Source organism: Glycine max, chromosome 12, assembly GCF_000004515.6.
Source record: "Glycine max cultivar Williams 82 chromosome 12, Glycine_max_v4.0, whole genome shotgun sequence".
Classification (NCBI taxonomy): Eukaryota; Viridiplantae; Streptophyta; class Magnoliopsida; order Fabales; family Fabaceae; genus Glycine; species Glycine max.
Window position 1 is genome coordinate 35,451,304 of NC_038248.2, and position 22,999 is coordinate 35,474,302.

The 22,999-nt window shown below is 31.3% G+C and overlaps 2 protein-coding genes across 2 annotated transcripts; both read left to right on the forward strand.

The window, feature by feature from the left end:
* Positions 1-1,804: 1,804 nt before the first annotated feature.
* LOC100790247 (lysosomal Pro-X carboxypeptidase) lies at positions 1,805-7,661 on the forward strand. The gene is made up of 9 exons (XM_014764996.3): positions 1,805-2,322; positions 2,622-2,808; positions 2,913-3,046; positions 3,149-3,261; positions 3,878-4,121; positions 6,017-6,169; positions 6,358-6,437; positions 6,539-6,588; positions 7,280-7,661. Exons 1-9 carry the CDS (start codon positions 1,912-1,914, stop codon positions 7,441-7,443), a joined length of 1,536 nt encoding a protein of 511 aa, XP_014620482.2. The 5' UTR covers positions 1,805-1,911; the 3' UTR covers positions 7,444-7,661.
* A 9,985-nt stretch (positions 7,662-17,646) lies between these two features.
* On the forward strand, positions 17,647-21,745 carry LOC100806486 (lysosomal Pro-X carboxypeptidase). Its single transcript, XM_003539397.5, has 9 exons — positions 17,647-18,090; positions 18,424-18,610; positions 19,069-19,202; positions 19,313-19,425; positions 19,535-19,781; positions 20,406-20,561; positions 20,707-20,786; positions 20,921-20,970; positions 21,435-21,745. The coding sequence occupies exons 1-9, from the start codon at positions 17,695-17,697 to the stop codon at positions 21,599-21,601; spliced, it is 1,530 nt and encodes a 509-aa protein (XP_003539445.1). The 5' UTR covers positions 17,647-17,694; the 3' UTR covers positions 21,602-21,745.
* Positions 21,746-22,999: the final 1,254 nt, after the last annotated feature.

A 22,999-nucleotide genomic window follows, 5' to 3' on the forward strand; every position in this document is an offset into this window, starting at 1 on the left:
ATAGTATCAACCTACTATTTGTTTATCTTTTGTTTGATGTATCTCAACTTACCAACAAGATTTAATATAATTGGTAAATAATTATATTTTTTAAGTATATTAATAGAAATTCAATTCACTGTGTATGAACAAGATTTTATTGAAAAAAAGATAAAATTTATTTATTCAAGTTATACTTACACTTGAAGAGTTAGTTTCATAACTTCAACTGTAAAAATACCTTAACTTCCAAGAAGAAGAAAGAAAAAACGCATCTCGTGTTACACATGCTTACGCCAACAATTCAATGGTCAAAACTCAACTTTTTTTTTCAAAAAAAAAAAAAGTAAACTAGAAATTTGGAAAGTGCGTTCAGTTAGTGCGATGCCGATCACAATCAACTTTAATTGCTGGCTTCGTAGTGCCAAAAGCTTTCAGCATATATACTGACTAAAATGGTCGAAATGACACTCATTTTCCGGTGGAGGAAAATAATTGGTTATCACTAAATATTTTATTGCCAATTTATAAGGATCATGTTAATTTCAATAATTTGTAAACATTTCCCGACATTTCTCACAAATAATATTTTTAGTAGCTAGTTTGAATTTACTTAAATTATATTCTCTCCCTCCTATAATAAATGTAGTATTAAAAAAACAAAACAAGTTTTATTTTAATTTTTAATATAATATTAATTAATTTGATAGCTAACATAAATTATAAATAAATTAACGATCATAAAATTAATTTTATAAAATTATTATTGTAATATTTTCTAACTTTTCTGGATCTATTGCTATAAAAAAAAAATAGAACGACTATGATTATTGAACGGAGGTTGTACTCCCCTCCCCACCCCCAACAAAATCAAATTCTGGCAGAAGAATATTAGTATGTGTTTATATGGATGTTGATAAAATTTATTTTAGTTAAAATTAATTTTTAAGTGATGTAATTTATGTTTGTATGTTTTATTATAAGATCTTAGGAGTAAAACTCAGCACAAAACTTTTGATCCAACACATGTTATTCAAAACTGTTTCACCTCATAATTAATTATGGAGTCAGAATTAATTTTGAATTTTTTTAATGTGAAACTAAACATATAAAAATTACTCAAATAATTTTGAATCAATTCTCCAATGTAAAATAATAAGCGCACTTAGTCATATCTTCATTACAAGAAAAAATTAAATTAGATGAAATAATTTATCTACATACTCCATACTTTAAAAATATCGTTAAATTTTATGTGAATCCAATGTTAATAACGAAAAAGTGTCTCTTATCATTAAATTTTGTCAATAATTCCTTGTTTCTTAGTATACATCATCATCATCTCTAGAAAACGCGTACAAACATGGATTGTCGAAATGAGACCATTTTCAACAATTCTCTTCAATAAAAATCTCAAGCATATATTACATCCCTAGGTTTAGAAAAATAAGTCATTTTAGTTTGTTTCAGAATTGCTCAATTGCCCGTAAAATTAGAAAATTACCTACTATAAAATTGGCTAACATCAATAAAGATTGAAAAGTATTTATAAAGAATGGTCAATGTATTGGAAATCGATCAATTGATGAATGTTTCTAGTAACTAAGAATATTGATCGTGTTAAATATTATAATTAACGTATCACCGAAGATGCGCATAAGTGTAAACTTGTACTGATATAAATTGTTTTTAGCTTAACTAATAATCAAATCTAAATCTTAAATACTTAATTGCCTTAAACATTAGAAAGAAGAATTTTGTTTTCCATATCATTGTGGAGCCTCACCACATGTATACAAGTAATACAACTCATCAATAAAACTGAAAAACTCACATGCACTCTAAGGTTCACATGCTATATAAAAGGACGTATTTGATTTATATTAGAAATAGGAAAGACCCTCAAAGCTATTATTTTTCTCCTTTGTTGCAATGAAACACCACCCCATGTTGTCTAAATGGCTTCTTTTCATCTTTCTCACGTACTACTCAACCTATCTCACTGTATCACATTCGTTGAAAATTCCAAGGTTGAGTCCCATTGCTGAATGGGAAACAACTTTACACAACCGTGCAACTGTGGTTGCAACTGATACAGATACAGAGAACCTCATAACATTTTACTACAAACAAGTTCTTGATCACTTCAACTATAGACCTGAAAGCTACAAAACCTTTCAACAAAGATATCTGATCAATTTCAAGTACTGGGGTGGTGCCAATTCTAGTGCCCCAATATTTGCCTATTTGGGTGCAGAAGAACCAATAGATGGTTCCCCTGAACTCATAGGATTTCTCACTGATAACGCTGCTTCCTTTAATGCTCTCATAGTATACATAGAGGTATTATATAAAACTTCTCCCCCCCCCCCCCCCACCCCCTCCCCCCCCCCCCCAAAAAAAAAAAAAACTTTTTTAAAAGTACTTTTGATATTATTTGTTAATTAAAAATTGGAGTTTCACTTCGATAATTTATTAAGCAGATTACAAGGTGAAACTTCAATTCTGATGGAAAAACAATAGTACTACAAAGTACAAACACTTATGAAAATGCATCAAGTTTTATCTCTTTTTCCCCCAATATCAAAAGGTTTATTTAATTAGTTTGACAGATTGTACAATTACTTTAAATTTCTCATCAGCACCGTTACTATGGGAAATCAGTACCATTTGGATCGAGGGAAGAAGCACTGAAGAATGCAAGCACTATTGGGTATTTCAACTCAGCTCAAGCAATAGCAGATTATGCATCAGTCCTCATACATATTAAGAAGACATTACATGCCCAAAAGTCCCCGGTGATTGTGATTGGAGGATCATATGGAGGAAGTTAGTTCTTAAAATCAAATAGTCTTCATAGTGTTCCACTTATGTAATTTAAGTTACTACTATTTGTTCCTATATATGTTGTTGATATTGTTTATTATATGCAGTGCTTGCTTCATGGTTTAGGCTCAAATATCCCCACCTGGCTATTGGTGCTCTGGCCTCATCAGCTCCAATCCTCTACTTCGATAATATTACCCCACAAGACGGTTACTACTCTGTTGTTTCAAGGGATTTTAGAGTATAATTTACCATAATTTGATTTTAATCTTCTATTATTTATTTATTTGTCATCATATGCATCATAAAAAAAATTGACTTAATGATGAATTGGTATATGCAGGAGGCCAGTGAAACATGCTACCAAACTATATTGAAGTCCTGGTCTGAAATCGACAGAGTAGCTTCTCAGCCAAAGGGTCTTTCCATTCTTAGCCAGAGATTCAACACTTGCCGGTACAAACACTTTGCCAAAACATGCTCAACACTTTGTAACGCACTTCCTAATGTACTTTATTCACGTGTTCCGTTAATTTGGAAACATAACTCACATATTTAGTAGAATTTATATGAAGTTCACTCAGTGAGATTGATCAGTAGAGTTTAAAAAGAGATTATCGAAAATCCATATGATTTTAGATACACGGTGTTTCTTATCTTAATCTTTATTTAAATTTTATGAGGAGGATAAGTTACTAAAGGGTAACTTTAATAGACTTCCTTTTTATTTGCATTGGGTTTTCTTTTAATCTAATAGTTCTAATCGTTCTAATGAGTAACTTATTTTTAACCAGAAAATAAAAAAATGAGAATAGAGAACAAAACATAGAAAGTGAGAATAGAGAGTAATTCTTTAGAGTAATTCTTAGATTTAATAAAAAAAATATTGTTTTAATCTCTTGCTTTTAATGATTAAAAGTCATTATTTTATAAATATTTTAAAAAATTCAATAAAGACTGATTTTACAGGAAAAAAATACTATATATTTTTTAAACCAAAAATGTAATGGAGCATTTATCTAGTCTCATTGGGTTTAAGATTGAAATTCACTCTGTCACTTATTGCATGCAGTCCCTTAAATGAGTCTTCAGAGTTGAAAGACTACCTGATTAATATGTATGCTTCTTCGGCTCAATACAATCATCCGCCAAGATATCCAGTTACTGTGATTTGTGGCGGCATTGATAGAGCTTCTTTTGGAAGTGATATCCTCAGTAAGATATATGCAGGTTTGGTGGCTTTAAGGGGAAACACCACCTGCAAAGTTAATGGTCCTATTATTGTATCTGAGACAACCCTGGGATGGAGATGGCAGGTAAAGATCATTGCATTCGTTTTTAATTATTCCTTTTTACTTTATTATTTTCTTTCAAAATAACGCAAGTTGATACAAATGATTAAGAATTCTGCGTGTGGATTTGAGTCTACTGAGGCCATAACTGTATAAAGATAGTTTCTCATTCCATCCCAAGTCTTCAATAATGAATTTTTTTATCAACAAATATTTTCCTCCCTTCGTTTTCTTTTACTACCAAATCATCTTATAACTAAAGTTTATCATAAAAAAAATGTTTAAGGTAAATTATTAATTAGATTGAATCATCCATTAAGGGAACACATAATATATATACAGCTGAGATGGAAGGATTTGGATTATCACTTCCATACTTGGTAACAAAGGATTAAAAATCATTTTCACTTTCATTAAGCGGTTGAACTTTTGTAAGATGAAATTACAGTATTGTCAACCACTCTACATTTATCAACGTCTAATAAGTGTGAACTACTTATTAAATCTTTCCACATCTTTGAACAATTAAACACGCTTTTAGTTAACTTGAAATTATGACTGAAAACAGAAAGAAAGAGAGAGGCTATTATGCTGACTAACAACCGTTCCTAAATCAGTTGACATATCCTAAATAACGTTGACTTGGTATAAGTCCTTCAAACCAAAAGTATAAATGCCTTTTTTTTCTTGTATCCTTGTAGGAAAAAGATTAGGGACACCCTTTAGGTGTAGACTGCCATAGAAAAATAGGAAAAAAAGAAAGATAAATTACTAACATAATTGGTGGTGTTATGTAATAAAAAGAGAAAAAAAAAGTGTTAATTGATTGATTGCATTAGCAGGGTATCTAAAAATTGTTGTTCATTATTAGATTGAAGATGTCTTTCGTTTTAGAATACTAGTAGGATGTAATTAGAGGAAAGTTAAGATATATTATTTAACATGTTTTTTCTTATTGATTAAAATTTATTAAAAGTTATAAAATTGCAAATCTCACATTTTGTTTGATGAATCTCTCTTGATAGTAGGGAGTGTTTAATAAGAGTGTATTCCTAACACTGTTCATGTAATTAAAGCTATTTTGATGTGAATTATCATTGATTGATACATTGTTATATCATTCAATAAATTTATCAACTCATGTTTTGACTCATTAAATAGTTTGTTTAATACTCACAAAATGGTATGCTAACATAGTTTTAATTAAAGCATAATCAAATTGGTATTGCAAATTAAATTCATATAATTGATACAATCATAATTGAACTTGATAAATTGTTTTTGTTTGTGTAAAAGTTGTATGCTATATTTAATTTAAAATTACTAAAAGGTTATTCTAACTTTTAACTGACTAAATTTTTTTTTTTGTCTAGGTAAAATCAAAGAATTTTGATTTTAGTCCTTATAAAAAAATTCTTTAATTTTCATCTCTCAAAAAGTTAAAATTATTGTTTTTATCCCGATTATTAATTATACAACACTCGTTATGTCTTTAATAACCGAATGTGAAGTTATCATCTCAAGTGATATCCATGGTACCGAGTAAGTATGTGATACCTCAAATTTTTTTTCCTTCATCTCTAAAATAAATATTTTTTTAATCTATCTTACCGTGAATGTTAGGGGGGAAAAATAGTTATGACAAACTTTAAAGGATGAAAATAAAAAAATAATAATAAAGATCAAAACTAAACTTTACACATTTTATAAGGACAAAAACAGCATTTTTAAATTTTATAATGATGAAAATATTTTTTTTTTCAAAAACCAAAATCAAGATTCATTTATTTTATAGAAAAAAAACATATTTAAGTCGTTTTAATTTTATTGTATTGTTGTGATTTCTTGCTTTTAATATTCATACAATTACATATTCTAGTTGATAAAAAAAGGTAATATGAAGTGCTATGTACATTCAGACATGTAGTGAAATGGTGATACCCATCGGCATAGGAAATAATACCATGTTTCAACCCGACCCTTTTAGCTTAAAGAGCTATGCCAAGGACTGCAAGAAACAATTTGGTGTCTCACCTCGCCCTCATTGGGTCACTACTTACTATGGAGGCCATGTAAGTAGTTCTTTCTTCTCTACTCAGTTGCGACATTCATATGGATATTTTTCATTCTCCAAAAAGGCTTTTGTATATTAATTATAACTTTTACAAGAAATTCTTCTGGACTTTTTATTAAATATCGTTTTCAATTATATTGATATTGATTGATACTAGATGCTTCATTGTGTTTTGGATGATGACAGAGTATAGAATTGGTCCTTCAAAAGTTTGGTAGCAACATCATTTTCTCTAATGGACTAAGAGACCCTTATAGTAGCGGCGGGTAAGCACTGTAAAATACAAAATTGATCTTAATTGTTTTACTTTGAATAATTGTTTAAGAACATTTTTTAAAGCAACTTTATATGAATCTTCTACATTCAGGGTTCTGAAAAACATATCAGACAGTCTTGTTGCCATCCATACAGTAAATGGTATGACTTTGTATTCTGTTTACATATTTTAATTCTTTCTATATCTATCTATCTACAGATTCAACACCTTTCGCTCCCTCTTAATTTTCTAGTTATTTTTCTTGCTGAGAGTTGCCATGGTTATTTTTCAAAGAAAAGAAAAGAAAGAAAGAAAAATCAAGCACCATTATAGTGAGAACAATGTACGACTAAGCATAATTTCATATCATAATCTCAAAAAAGTTAGGAAAAGAAAAGCCAAATATTGGATAAATCTATTAAATGAATAATTTTCCTTTGCCTAATTTGCGATTGCTTCAGTACATTTTTGCGGTAGCACAATCACAAGTGAGGAACAACTAATCATTTTCCAAAAAAAAAATCTTGAAAATTAATTGCATCCTTGGTTAGCATTTAATCTTTCTATCCCTAATTATAAGATTTTTTTTTAAATTTATTTATCTCTTTTTAAAATATCTTCTTTTTTTAATTTTTAGATACATTAATTTTTTTTTCTACATATCTTTACTTAATTATTCTTTTTTCAAACTGAGAAATAAGAAAAATATAATTTTAAAATAATAATACAAATAATTAATTGATAAATTTAATGTAATAGTAGAAATTTGTATTAATGTTTCTTTTCCCTCAAATCAAGTCTTTACATGAACTGATTTAATTAATACACTACTTTGACCGTTTACTTTTTCAGGATCTCATTGCCTGGACATTCTGGGTGCAAATGCAAATCATAGCGATCCAGAATGGTTGGTCGAACAATGGAAGAGAGAGATCATGGTTATGAAAGGGTGGATCGCCCAATACTATGATGATCTCGTTGCACTCAACGGGGCCACAAAATTTCAAAGCAAATGATAGGATGAAAACAAGTTAACAACCCCAACATTTACACATCATAAGGAAATAATGAAGCATTTCCTACCATTAATAATACATTAGTAATTTCTATTAATAACGATTTCATGTTGCTAATCAATGGAATGGGAATGTTGTGATGTCATAGCATTTGTGGGCTATTATCATACTATTATTACCAGCGTTAATAATGTCATTATGATCAATCAGTAACCAAATTAACTAGTGAGTAATCTCTCTCCTTTCTAGCTTCACTGAAATATGTAGTAAATTTATTTTTCGTTTTGACTGAAGTAACTTTTATATATATATATATATATATATATATATATATATATATATATATATATATATAACTAAGGAGATATCTAATTGGATAATTGTTTTTTTTCTCCACTTTTACAGGAACATTTTATCCTTCGAAAGTTAGATTAAAAAACAAAACAAAAATTCAAATATACCTATTTACGCACAGAGCATAGTTCTTTTCCCCTTATGTTTCTCCCTATAACTAGGAAGGTGGTTATTATCACTCACATTGCATCAAACAAAAACCAAAATCGAAACTGAAACCAAAACCTTGAGAAAACTGAACATGGCGGAGGACCCTGCCGGAGAGAATCGCTTCTAGTGCCGCCGAATGAAGAGGTTGCAAAAGCATCGACAGAGTTTCGTTTGTCAAACCAATTGACAAATGATCATCAAAATCATCGATCCTTCACTTTCCGTGGTTAGCCATTCTTTCATCAAAATCATCGATCCCAGTGAGACATTCTTTCTTCCTTCTTGTTTCTGTTGAAAGTTGAAACGTTTCTTTTCTTCTTCTTTTTGTATTGAGTTGTGCAAACCTAGTTAGTCATTATTCACCTTTTTCCTCTTTTTCTTTCTTTGAATGTCTGAAGTTTCTGTTTTGTGTAATAGGTGTGGTTTGTTTACAGTGGTGACATGTTGAATTGTGACGGGTCTGATTTTGTTCTGAGTGTTGGTGTGTTGCTTTGTGCAAACCCAATGCACTTTTGTTTACCCTTTTAAACTTAGATGTAAAATTATGTATATTTTACAATATATATTAAACTAAAATTAATATACACATCAATTTACATATAATAAGATATATTATTTTGATACATAAATTTCAGCACAATAAAATATGATAGTGTAATAGAAATACAGATATTCAGGCATGACACAGCTTTTGTGTTTCTATTATATTTATAACTTTTTTATATATTTATGTATATAATAATCACATTTCTTTATACTATGACCCAATCGTAAGATAAATTGTATAAATTTTAGCACAATAAAAATGCAGACCCATAGCGTGAGTTTCTCCTAGTATATACAGGAGACGTTATGAGAATGATCTTCTTACGTGATAAAATCTCTATGAGATTTATCAAACAAAATATCAAATATTTTAAAGATTTAATTTACATCAAGATTGTCACCACAACCACCACCATCATTGCAACCACTATCACCATGATTGTCGTCATGACCACTATCGTCGCCACCAACAAAACCGTCATTGTCAGCAACAATCACGATGTTGGTGGTGGTGGTAGTGACAGTAACGACAACAACAATCATACTGGTGGTGACAAGGGTTAACGGTCATGTTCGTTGTTGTGATAACAGTTATGACAGTTATAACAGAAACGATCATGATAGTGATGGTGATCATGGTGATGATAGGTTTAAGATATTTTAGAACATCATAAATTAATCTTTGAGATATTTGATTTTCTGTTTGGTAAATCTTATAGAGATTTTATGGTTAAATGAAGCTTTAATTTGAATTTAAAATGTTTTAATCTTGGCCTTTCATTTTAATCTAATGGATGAGAATGATCATTCTCATTCTCACATGAGAGGGTCATTTTCATATGATGCGCCATGTATATGGTCATTTTCAAGATGATGGCTCATACTCAGACCAGATGTTGTTAATGGTAACTACAAATTGTAAAGAGGATCATTCATCTTGGTATCTTAGCACAAGTTGTTCAAACCATATGACTGGACATAGGGATTGACTAATTGATTTTGATCCTAACATCAAGAACAAGGTAAGATTTGCTGACAATAGTACTATTGCAGCAGAAGGAATTGGGAGAGTGATCATCAAAAGAAAAGATGGAAAAACTGCATTTGTGAATGATGTGTTGTATGTGCCAATCAGGAAGAATAATCTATTGAATCTGGGACAACTATTGGAGAAAGGTTTTTCAATGGAAATGAAGCAAAGCCATATAAAGATATTTGATTCAAAACAAAGGCTAGTGTTGAAGGTTCCTCTATCTAAGAACAGAACCTTCAAGACCAATTTGAGTGCATTGAGATTCAATGTTTCTCAACCATAAATATTGAATATGAGAGGTGGTTGTGGCACTATAGGTTTGGTCACTTAAACTTTAAGAGTTTAAATCAACTTGGAAGAAAGCAAATGGTGCTTAGTTTAGCTAAGATCATACTGTTAGGGTTTTATTTCACGTTAGATTCAACTTATAGACCAAGTGTAACTCAATTATGATATAGTAACTGATCTATCGTCCATGTCGTCTCCCAAAGGCATAAAGGAGGGATTTCATGTAATTATTTAACTACGAACTAGATTTTTGTATTTTTGTTTTGTGATTGTCACAAAATAAATAACATAAAATAAATTTTTATAAAAATTAAATGACAATAAAATAATTAAGTAAAGATAGAAATACTAGACTTGGATGGTGACGTCGATCTTGATGAATGAATGTCTAGGTTTGGACATGGAATTCGCTCGATCCACTGTAACTTCACAATTCTCTACTCATCTCTCTTACTCACCCTGATGTATTCTACCCCAACTCTCACATGGTCACAAATTCTAAACTACTTGCCCAATACCCAATCCCTTGGACATGTCAACACAAGCAATCAACATTAATGGTCGAGAATTAGCAAGGCTTAACCAAGATTATTTTAACCCTAGAGATAATCTCAATTAAGTACTTGATTCATGTTCGGGTTTCAACAAGGCTCACCAAAGCACAAGTTAATTCCTGAATTCATCTATAAGAAGATCAATCAAATAAAAGCATTAAGTATGAAAACAAATAAAGAACTCAAGATGAAGTATTGAATTGATAGAATTAAAGCGAAACAAGGTTCATCATTTCCTCTCCTAGGTGGAAGGAATTGCACTCATAAAAATAATACAATGAAACCTAGAGTGTCTAATGGAATAATGAAGGCGTCTAGTAGGTGAAAATCTAAAATATAATTCTAAGAATTGCTCAGGACTTCTACTCCGTTACAATGAATGTCTAACCTCCTATTTATAGAATTATAGTTGGGTTAAATTAAGGAGATAATCACAAGAAATTACAAACAAATAATATATATAATTAATTCAAGTAATTATCTTCTTCTTCAGCTGATTTATCCTTGAAAAATATCTTACTCTTGATTTTCCTAGTTTTTATCTTCAGTTTCTATAATTTCTCCTTCCAGAACTTTCTATTGATTTTGGGTCACTGGAGCTCTTGCCAAAATGACCTGCTTTTGCTGAAAAACTATCAAAAATTTATTAAAAATAACTAAAACATAAAATTCTGCCTAAAACAAAGTAAAAACTAAATTTAAAGATAATTTGATTCAAAACAAGGGCTAAAGTTAACTAAAATGTCAAATAAATGTCACAAAATGCATATGAAAATTCGATAAATTTGACGTTTATCACACACCACCTCAAAAGGTCTGTGAAGGGTGCTTGGTGAGCAAGCAACCAAGTAGAGCTTTTAAATTCTATGCACCTTAAAGACCATGGCAGCCATTGGGAGTAGTTCACTCTAATCTCTATGGCCCAATTAACACTCCATCACCGGGAGGAAACATTTACTTTATGACCTTTGTAGATGAATTTACTAGGAAAATCTGGTTATACTTACTTGAAGAGAAAAGTGGAGTGTTCTCATCATTTGTTAAGTTTTGTGCATTAATTGAAAGACAAAATGGCTTTGACTTGAAATCTCTTATAACTAGTAGAGGTGGGGAATATAATTCAAAGGAGTTCCATGAGTTTTGTGTGAGCAAGGGAATTAAACATGAAGTAATAGCCCCCTATACACCTCAACATAATGGGTTGGCAGAGAAGAGAAATAGAATATTGTTGGATATGGGAAAGTGCATGTTGAAAGGGAAAACTATGCCTCATTGTTATTAGGGAAAGGTAGTAACCACGACTGCCTATGTACTGAACAAGTGTCCCACTAAAAGATTGAAAGCTATGACTCCTGAGGAAGTTTGGACCGAAAGCAAGCCAAATGTGAACCAATTGAGGATCTTTGGCTTTTTGTGCTACAGGCACATTCCTGGTGAAAATAGAAAAAAAAAAACTAGATGACAAGAGTGAAGCTCTCATGCTAGTTGGATATCATCCAACATAAGCATATAGGCTCTATAATCCAAGTCAAAAGACAGTGATCATTAGTAGGGATGTTGTGGTAAATGAGACAACATCATGGAATTGGGAAAAACAATCAAATTATAGTATTCCTTTTGTCTTTGGTGGAAAACATCAATTGAGAACAGATGACTCAACACCAATAGTACAACAACAACAACAACAAGTGAGAAGATCACAGAAGGAGAGATTTCCATTAGTAAGACATATTGATCATGAAGTATACACAGATGATGCAATCTCTGACAATGGTGAGTTGGTTTATTTTGCCTTTATGGTAGACTCTAAGTCACTGAATTGGGAGCAAGCTCTTAAGCAGAAGGAATGGAAGGATGTCATCGATGAAGAATTAATGCAATTGAGAGGAATAAGACCTGGGAGCTTGTAGATCCTCCAATTACAAAGCAACCAACTAATGTAAAGTGGGTTTTCAAATCAAAACTGAAACCATATGGCACAATTGCAAAACACAAGGCAAGATTGGCGGCTAAAGGTTTCCTTCAGTGACCTGGAGGAGATTATACTGAAGTATATGCACCAATTGCAAGAATAGAGACAATTAGACTAGTGATTATTGTTGTTAGCTCAAAAGGTTGGCTTGTGTGCCAACTAGATGTGAAATCTCCTTTCTTAATGGATCATTGGAGGAAGAGATGTATGTACTGCAGCCATCAGGCTTTAAAGTAAAAGGAAGAGAACATCAAGTGTATAAACTGAGGTATGATTGAAGTAGTGACAAAGTGTAGCCATGATTGAAGCCTACTCAGATTTTGATTGGTGTGGTGACAAAGTGGATAGAAAGAGCACATTTGGTTACCTATATTGGTTTCTAAATGCATCGATCTCCTGGTGTTCAAAGAATCAAAGTGTTGTGGCACTCTCCTCTTGTGAAGTGGAATATATATCTTCATCAAAAGTTGCTTGTCAGATTCTATGGTTAGAATCATTGCTAGAAGAGTTAAAGATGGAGTACAAAAGGCAAGTGCAATTGTTTGTGGATAATAAGTCAACAATAAGCTCGGCCAAGAGTCTAGTTTCACATGGAAGAAGCAAGCACATAGAGACTAAGTTCCATTTTCTTAGGGATCAAGTAAGCAAGGGAAAACTAGAACTTATATATTGTTATACAAAACTGCAAGTTATTGATGGGTTTACTAAATCATTCAAGTTAGAGAGAGTCAAACAATTAAGGAATTTTTTAGGTTTGATCTCAATAGAACATTTGGATTAAAAGGGGGTGTTGTGAAATAATCTAAATATGAGTGGGAGTTAATTCTGTATGTGGGTAGTTATATTAGCTAATGGTAGTTAGTAATTGTTTGGGTATCTTAGCTTAATATAAAAAGGCACAATGATCATGTAATGTGTGTAAACAATAAGAATCACAATTCTACTTTTACCTTCATCATCTATCTTGAGTTTCTAAGTGTGTGTGAGTTTACCTTCTTTCCTAACAGGTTATATATATATATATAATTTCGTTAGCAACATGCAGAGTAATACAAGTTGGAATAATATCAAAAGTATGGAAACTAACTACATGTTTACTTGCACGTGAGTAACAGCTTCTAAAAAGGTCATCACTTCTCCTTCTTGGACTTGTAACGGTGGCCCAACAATATCATTTTCTTGCAACCACAAAAACACCTTGGGAATTGCTTTGTGCACCCAGTGCTTTCTCCATTTTTTCAAAATTACACCTGACAAACTTACGGATTCGTAATTCGTAAGCTTATGGATTGGTAATTTGTATGTTCATACGGATCAACAATTTGTATGTATGTACAGATTACAAATTTTTTTTAAAACAAAAAATTCTTAAATATTTTACAAATTAATGGCCCATGCAGGATTCAAACATATAGTTTTCACGTTATTAACACGACGCTTTAGCCAACTAAGATAATAGGTCAATTATGTTATAAAATAATTAATGTTGTTATATATAACACTAAAATTGACAATTAATTTTGTTATAATATATTTAATGCACCAAAATTAATTGTCACAAAATTTATTATGTAAATTTATATGTGCATTAAATATACATTAAAAATTAATTGTCACAAAATTTATTGTGTAAATTTACATGTGTATTAAATATAAATTAGAAATTTTAGTATTATATATAGAAAAATTAATTATTTTATAGCATAATTAACTTATTAATTCAGTTGGTTAGAACATCATGAAGCAATTTCCAAACACCTTTCTCATTCCTCAAGCCCTTGCCAAGTTCGATGCAAAACTTGGGCTGAGCCTTGATTCCCTTCCCAAAGCGCATAAAGATTAAAAAATAGAATGAACGTTCAATTAAAAATCGTTTTTGGTGTGATTTTTAAAATAATTATTATTGACTTTTACAATAATATCTTAAAATTGATATTAATAATAATTTTTAATTAATTTAAATTATAAATATTTTTACATATAACAAATAAAAAGTAAACTCTTTTAAATATTATACTTCCTTCATTCTAAAATAATTTTCATTATAGATTGTTTTACACAAATAAAGAAAAAGTAAAAAATAAATCAGAGAAAATAGTGTGCATGAGTTTTCATAAATTTAATTTTCTTTAAATAGTAATTTTCTAAAAAATATATATTGAAATTATTAGAGATGAAATGAAGTGAATATTTTTTTTAAACTTCAATCTGAAAACTAAGATTATGATAAAACTTCAAATAAAAATCTTTACTAAATGCAAAACTTATATTATTTTCACCCTTTTTTTTTTCTTCTAAAAGGTGCTTTTAGAACTTAATTTCACTTCAATTTTTATTTTAAGAAAATCAAACGAACAAAAAATAAAAAGAATCATGATCACGTACGTGATCAACATACTTCTGCAAAGCTGCATCACCCTTCGAATTCCCAAACATCATGCACTCAGTTCCCTAAACATGCACTAAGTCTCTTCTGACCAACAATGATACAGATGCACATGAATCTAATAAATGCTTTATCAAATCAATTACTCTATGGACTCTAGTGGAGGTTTATGCGGTGAAAAGCTCAATTATGCTACCGGATTAGATTAGGTAGCTGACTTTTTTCCGTTTAATTATAAAAATGGATCAATCAAAATTGGTGCTTTTATCTTTGTTGCAATGATGGAAGACATTTTTGGTACTACTAAAGATGGTGCTTCCAGGAAAATAATGAAGAAAGTGGATGGGGAATTAGAAATACACTAACCGAAGGGAAAAATTAATGTGAACAACAATGCAAATTGTGAAACGTGGTTGAGATCGATGATGATATAATTAAATTATATAAGCAAATATATTTATTTCTTGTGCGTTATTGAAAGAGGAAATATATATAATGGGAATTTTCTGTTATAAGATGGAACCTTTTGATCTCCACCATTTCCATTTTGATACAATCACAAAACACCACCCAGTTGTAATGATCTGAGCTCTGATGCACTTGGGCCATTGGTGACAGTGAGAGTCGCTAGCAAATGAAATATTGTGCTTTCTTAGCAAAACGCAGAGAGCACACATGCGATTCACATGTAAATTGTAATCATGGCCACTGACCCATATGGTCTCCATAAAGAAATGCAGAGGGTTTAATTTTCCAAAGATCAACGGATAGTGGAGATGCTCTAATTTCTATAAAGTGTTACATAAAGAAATGTATATATCAATGCACATTCTTCTTCTTATATCTACCATAGATATATATTGAAATGCAGGGAAGCTTCTTTCGTGGAATTGTCGATGGCAGATAATAAAATGACCCATCTTCACTCTGACATTGTGCTTTCCTAGTTGTAGTTTGCATTTCCATTTCTTTGATTAAAGCGTAAGCAAATGGGAACGTAATGGGAAGGAGGCACATGTTTTAAGATATGCCTTTGTAGAATTGATTTTGAATCAACTTGATTTATAAAATTAATTTTAAATAAATGTGAATCTTGATTTTAATTTGCTTGAATGATAGATAGTATAAAATTAATTTTGTCACACAATATTTTACAGGTTTGGATGGGTGTTAATAACAGGATACATGGATCCACTTGAAGCAAAATAACTTGTTTTTGCATCAATGGGAGATTTTAGATGTGGATATCTAGTCATAAGTGGAGCAAGAATGCATAACCAAACACGTTATTATTTTTTTTAGAAAAATACGCTAATTGTTAGAAAATGAGTTTTGTCAAAATTGACTTTAAATGTATAATATCAAAATGAATGTTGTATTGGTAATCATCATGACAATATCAACATTAAACATGAGTATACGTATACTTAGAAGACATTATATGACTTAAGTCAATGATCATACAAAAACTACTTTCAAATGCTTCAATGAGACTCTAATTTATCATGTATTGTTTATGACACATCCACATCTTAGTGAACATGCAAAGAGGTGTGGGTTCGTCCACTTGCAGCCACTCTAATTTATCAAAATAAAAGGAACTTTATTCCACTTATAGGTAGAATCGAGCAACCTCTTGCCATTCAAAAATGGGCTATATAGCACGGCCAATTTAAAGAAGGTTTCGATTTCAGTGTTGAATGCATTTTGTTCTCCACTATTTCCCACGGAAAACCACTCACGAAAATGAGCCATATATAGTTATTGGATGCTATCATTATGCCAACGTTGAAGCAGAGTAACTCAACAAATAGAGAAAGTTAAATGACATTTTCCTGCATAAAATTAATGGAGTGATTTCCTGTGTAACATCATGTTGATAATGCGCAGGTGGGTAGATTAAATGAGCGTTTATCATTAATGCTTCAAGGCTATGAACATATCCATGGCTACTAGTGGTTTTTTATATTGGCGGTCGGAATCTACGTTCACGTGAAATAAAAACAAAAATAACTATTTATTACTTCCGAAAATTAGGTATATGTTACCAAACATGCACTACATATATATGGTCACCGCAAAGCATTAATCAAGAGCAGTATCCTCTAGGAATGAGAGTAGTACTATAAGAATCATAATACCATTAGAAAAATCAATAAAGTCTATTGATAGATAACTAATTTCTTTAAATATATTATAAAGGATTCGATTTATGATTATGTAAATGAAGAAAACCTTTTTAAGAGAGACAAAAACTTTGCTTCGATGAGATATCTCTGAAAGAAATTGGTTTTAATCATCCATTAAGGCATGTACTGGATAGACACCATAAATAATACCTTTAGAAACTTTATGACCATTCAATTCTTTTCTACCTTCTCAAAAAGTTTTTTTGAAAAATTATTAACTTTAAGTACTAATAATCGAATGCATGAGTCAGATATTAGCTGCATCCACATCCCTTTATGCTTACCTTAAACTGCGACGCACCTTATTTGCAAAGGTCTCAATTTTTAAAGACCCGTGCTCGGTCCAGTCATTTGATTCATTTTGTATCTTAAGTGTCCATTCAAGGTATATAGCTTCATAGCTGTAGCTTTTTTACTATTATTCAGCAAAGTAGCATCATGTTGTGGCAATTCTTTTTCATTTTTAAAATTTTGGTTCTTATACTATACCTTTCATGTTTTCAGTAACACACTTTTTAAAATATATTTTATTCTAAATTTATTGAAATTCATAAAAATAATAATGTCTTACTTTTTCCTTAAGTAGTTTTACTCAACTTTGAAAATGTTACATAAAAATTGTTCAGAATTATAGATACATAATAATTTTAAATCATACAATAATTTGTCTGTCTCCCATACATTTATTTTTGTAATATATATACGTGTGCAAACATTACAACCGTAAAACATTGGAGCCTAACCAGGATACACACATATTCTCCCAAACACATTCAACCATGGGATCCGTTTTGCCCTCATTTCAATGGCTTTCTTTGTTCTTTCTAATTATCTCAGTTAATGTTTGTGCTTTCAAAATTCCAAGGTTAGGAACTTGGCAGAGATCAACCAAGGAACGCGACCCCGAAATCAGTTCTTCCTTGCACTTGTCTGATGATGACCTCAAAACATTTTATTATACCCAAAGACTCGATCACTTCAACTACAGACCTGACAGCTACCACACTTTCCAACAAAGATATATGGTCAATTTCAAGTACTGGGGTGGAGCTAAATCAAGTGCACCCATTTTTGCCTTCTTTGGTGCAGAAGGACCAGTGGATGAGGATGCAAAATATATCGGGTTTCTCAGAGATAACGCTCCTCAGTTCAATGCTCTTATTGTTTTTATCGAGGTAATTAACTAGGCATGTGAACTACGTGTTTAGTTTAGTTAATTGAATAGGATGTATCAGTTGTTATGAATTTTCTGATATCTGCCTTTGATTCATATAGATAAAAAAAAAAATAGACGTGTGACATTTATGACACAATGCATAAAGCATTTTATTCAACAACATTATTTTATATATCTCTTTATGGCATCATTTATTAAGTTTCATATTTTTCTCTCATTTCTCTAGTTCTGGCCATCCCTCTGGTAGTCAAATATTTGCAGTAATAAGAAACTAGTGCTTATTAATTTGTAATTTTATGTTATATAGTATATGTGATGTTTTTGCAAGCAGCATAGATACTATGGGAAATCAATACCATTTGGGTCAAGCGAAGAAGCAATGAGAAATGCAAGTACTCGTGGCTACTTCAACTCAGCCCAAGCAATAGCAGACTATGCTGCTGTGCTTCTACACATCAAGAAAACTTTGTCTGCTCAGAATTCCCCCATAATCGTTATTGGAGGCTCTTATGGTGGAAGTAAGGAGTACCACATATATATATAATATTAACTCTTTTTTCAAATTGAAATATATATGTGAACTAGGACTTATAGTTAATGTGTGTTTCAACATGTGGTTAAGTATGGACTATGGAGATAACTTTCGTCCTCTCTACGGACGTGGGTCCGATTTTCTGTACTAAAATCTGAACATCTCCTGTCACACATGGAACAATTGGATAAAATTGTTTACAGTTTAAACCTGTCAGTAATCTTTTAAGTAGGTTTTTGCTAGCAGTGCCAGCATGTCGTTGTCACTTTATCTGGAAGCATTGAGGGTGCCTCCTGACGATCATTCTATCACTATTCACCAAAAAATAATAAATAAAGGCTTACAAGCTTTGTCCCATATATAATTGTTTATTCAATTACATTTTTCTTATGTGTACGACGGTTTAATTACAATTCTCCCCTTATAATTAAATTTATTATGCAGTGCTTGCATCATGGTTTCGCCTAAAGTATCCCCACATTGCTCTTGGTGCTCTTGCTTCATCAGCACCAATTCTTTATTTCAACGGCATTGCCCCACAAGCCGGATACTACTATATTGTCACCAAGGATTTCAAAGTAATATTCTATTAAGTTATGCCCATCTTTTCTCTAAAAATAATAAAACTGTTGAAGTTAATTAAACCCCTAAGAATTATTGCAACGGATGCATATATTGCGTGGTTCAGGAAACTAGTGAGAGCTGTTACCAAACTATACGTAAATCATGGTCTGAAATTGACAGAGTTGCTAAGAAGCCAAATGGTCTTTCAATCCTCAGCAAGAGATTTAAAACTTGCGAGTAAGCTTATATATACTTCTGCAGTATATACACAACTGTTGATTATCCTATTCCTCCAATAATTAATTGATTAAAAAATATATATACTGTTTTCTTTTCCTTGCTTCAGCAAATTGAACAAAAGTTTTGATCTCAAGGACTACTTGGACTCGTTATATACGGACGCAGCTCAATACAATTACCCTTCTGAGCACCCAGTTAAGATCGTATGTGGAGCAATTGACGCAGCTGCTAAGAAAACCGATATTCTTGGCCAAATATTTGAAGGTGTTGTTGCTTATAAGCAACATCGTTCATGTTATGACATGAATGAATATAACCATCCAACTGAATCTTTCCTGGGTTGGAGATGGCAGGTAAATGTTATATGGTCTTATTAAAGAGTCCAATGTCATTATACTGTTAACATAAAAGTTTTTACATTGTGAATTAAATGTTAGGTATAATTTTAATTTTTAAAATAATCATTATAAAAATCAACACACTTATCACGTGTTATGTGTTAGTTTGTAATTGAATGAATATACTAAAGTTGTGCTTGGTTCGATGGGTTAAAAAAAAAAAAACTGAACCATTTTGTAAAAAGGTTTGATTTGAACCGATCGAACTTATTTTACAGAAATGGTGTGGTCTAGTTTTTTCTCAAATGTTGATTTGATTTTTTATTGTTTGGATCAGTTTTCTTTGCTCGTCCGGTGCATGGTTTGGTTTTAAGAAAAAATAAATCAAACTGAACTATTTTATAAAAAACAGTTCGACTCAAACCAAACTTATTTTACAGAAATGGGTTGGTTCAGTTTTTTCTCAAACAGTTTGCTTTTTATGGTTCAATTTGTTTACAAACCCCTAAATTAATGACCCTTAAAAAAATGTACATCTTATTAAAAGTCACTCGTTGTTAAAAGCGACATTCATGATAAATTTAATCGATCGGATTAATACTCTTTAATTAACTAAGAGTAAATTAACTTCATAAACAGACATGCAGCGAGATAATTATGCCAATAGGTCATGAAAAGAACGACTCAATGTTTCCACCAGCACCTTTCAATATGAAGACATTTGTTCAAGAGTGTAGGAGCTTATATGGTGTCCTTCCCCAGCCTCATTGGGTGACCACATATTATGGGGGTCCTGTACGTTTTTTTCTTATCATCCCAGCTTCATGAAACATATAGTTCTCTTAAACTAATGTTCCTATATTGTTTCTTCTTTTCTATATATGATTAGATATAAAATATTAATGCCTTTGATTTTTTATTTATATATATAAAAATGCAGGATTTGAAACTGATCCTCCATAGGTTTGCCAGCAACATCATATTCTCCAATGGATTGCGAGATCCGTACAGTTCTGGCGGGTATAAATTAATCCATAAAAGAAACTAAATTTGATAATAAGAAATATAAATATTTTGTTCAGCAATCATTTGCCTTCTTTTTAATTTTCAACTTGTTTCAATTAACCTCTTTTTTTTATCTAAATGCACTGCAGGGTGTTGGAGAGTATTTCGAACACTGTCGTTGCCGTTACTACTGTAAATGGTACTTCATCGTCTTCACATTTGGTTTTGCACTAAAAGAAATGGTGGTGTATTAATAAAGCCATAAGAGAATGATGTTTAATTGATGGGTATTACAATATTATATACATTAAATTCAATCTTTATCGTGGAGTAAAAAACGCATGAATTTTTGTTATAATGTTTTGAAATTTTATTAGTCATTTGTAGAGTCGTAGAGGATATCATACCCGAAGATGTTTGTATAATTGTATTTAATGAGTCTTACTTTCAAACCAAATCAAACTTTGAAATACAACTTATATCAAGTAAACAAGTTAAATTCGCGCTTTTAATTTGAGAAACAAGCTAGGCTCAAGACTTGCAAAACTTAACCCAATTTCCAAAAAAGTGAATGACATATCTGGATGGAGTTAATGACTTTATATATGTTTAAAATATTAATATGCCTTTTGAACATGGAATATATTTATAACAAATTTTCAGGGTGTCACTGCCTGGACATACAGTCAAGAAAGGCAAATGATCCTCAATGGTTGGTGACGCAGAGAAATACCGAGGTCAAGATAATCAAAGGCTGGATTGCCGAGTACAAAGCTGATCTAATAGCACTTACTAAACAAATCAAAGCACCAGCAGAACCCAAAAGCTAATTGGTCACCTACATAATGAAGCGACCGATTATATGTTCCATTAAAAAGTAATGACAAAGATTGTGCTACTAAATTAAAGTTCAACCCAACAATGTATGTCTTCTAATATTTAAGTGTGGATTAGTGATGGAGTGCATGTTCAAATGTATAATGTATAAATAAATAAATTATAAATACATAATGGAAAAAGTATTAATAATAACGATAACTGGACTTGGTTTTCTTACGCGGAATCCACCAGCAAATGGCACCTGAAAAAGCATTCGGCTACGCACTCGTCGTTAGCGTTTGAGGGGAACATAACGCAATCATGCTTCCTCGCAGCAAGCACGCACTAATCAAGTACGAGGGTATGCCACCTCTTCTCAAGACCACTTTTATCTGTTCCTTTGTGTGTGTCTCTGTCTGTGAGGGACCGTATTATTACTCAATAATAGTGGAGTTTCATGACGTTGGTCAACTACGTGAAGTGATCATATGCGTATTTAGTTTGATAATATCGATGATATAGATTTGTTTTCAAATTGATAATATCAAAAGAAATGCTAAGTTGCTAACAAAAGAATGAGTATAATGGTGATATGCTATATATAGTTTTTATTTTGTTTTTTTATAAGGGATAAAAAGCCATTACATAAAAATAGTACGGGTGAGACACCCTAATGAAATTTAAGAGAATCCGAAATTGAATATGCCCAATTTGCAAACCAATTCTCAACATGTTACCTTATCTATGAATATGAGTGATCCTCATTCTCCATCTTCTATTAACCAAGGATTGACCAAGTCTGATCAAATCAAAATAGGAATGATTCGCTAAGACACGCTGTTGAAGAATCTTCACCGCTGTTAAGGAGTCTGATTCGATCGACACTGATTTTTTTCCCATATCCCAAGCATGTTGGAGAGCTGGAAACCTTCCCCAATCTTTTGTTGTTATAATAGAGCAAGATCCCAACTTACAAGTAAAAGTTGTCATCCAGGTTTCCACCACAAAATCCCTTAGAATGTCTTCACACCCAACAACTGGGCATGTTTCCCTAACTGAAGCATCAACATTATACTGCACGCATTGATAATTTTTTCCCTGTCATTCAATTGCAATTACTATTCTGCATGACAATCAGTTTGAGCTGCTTTGAGGATCAATGATTATTCCTATAAATCAACATAAAATTTTTCAACATGTTTTGGTTTCACTCATTCTAATAAATTTTCCAAAAGATTAGATCTCTCATAATGTTGCCAAATATTTTTAACTATAAAGTTCTTAAGTAATGGATTATCAAAAAAATAGATACATCTTATTGATATAGATAGTATTAATTGATTTCTTTAAGTTATCCTCGATTGTACAGTCCCACATTTGTACAACCTCTAGATTTCTTTTATTTTGGT

Excerpts from the sequence above, each read along its gene's own strand:
- LOC100806486 (XM_003539397.5), top strand. The coding sequence starts at position 17,695 with ATGGGATCCGTTTTGCCCTCATTTCAATGGCTTTCTTTGTTCTTTCTA. Across the intron at positions 19,203-19,312 it reads TTGTCACCAAGGATTTCAAA|GAAACTAGTGAGAGCTGTTA; the intron begins GTAATATTCTAT and ends TGCGTGGTTCAG. Across the intron at positions 20,971-21,434 it reads TGCCGTTACTACTGTAAATG|GGTGTCACTGCCTGGACATA; the intron begins GTACTTCATCGT and ends ACAAATTTTCAG.
- LOC100790247 (XM_014764996.3), top strand. The coding sequence starts at position 1,912 with ATGAAACACCACCCCATGTTGTCTAAATGGCTTCTTTTCATCTTTCTC. Across the intron at positions 4,122-6,016 it reads CCCTGGGATGGAGATGGCAG|ACATGTAGTGAAATGGTGAT; the intron begins GTAAAGATCATT and ends ATGTACATTCAG. Across the intron at positions 6,170-6,357 it reads CTACTTACTATGGAGGCCAT|AGTATAGAATTGGTCCTTCA; the intron begins GTAAGTAGTTCT and ends GGATGATGACAG.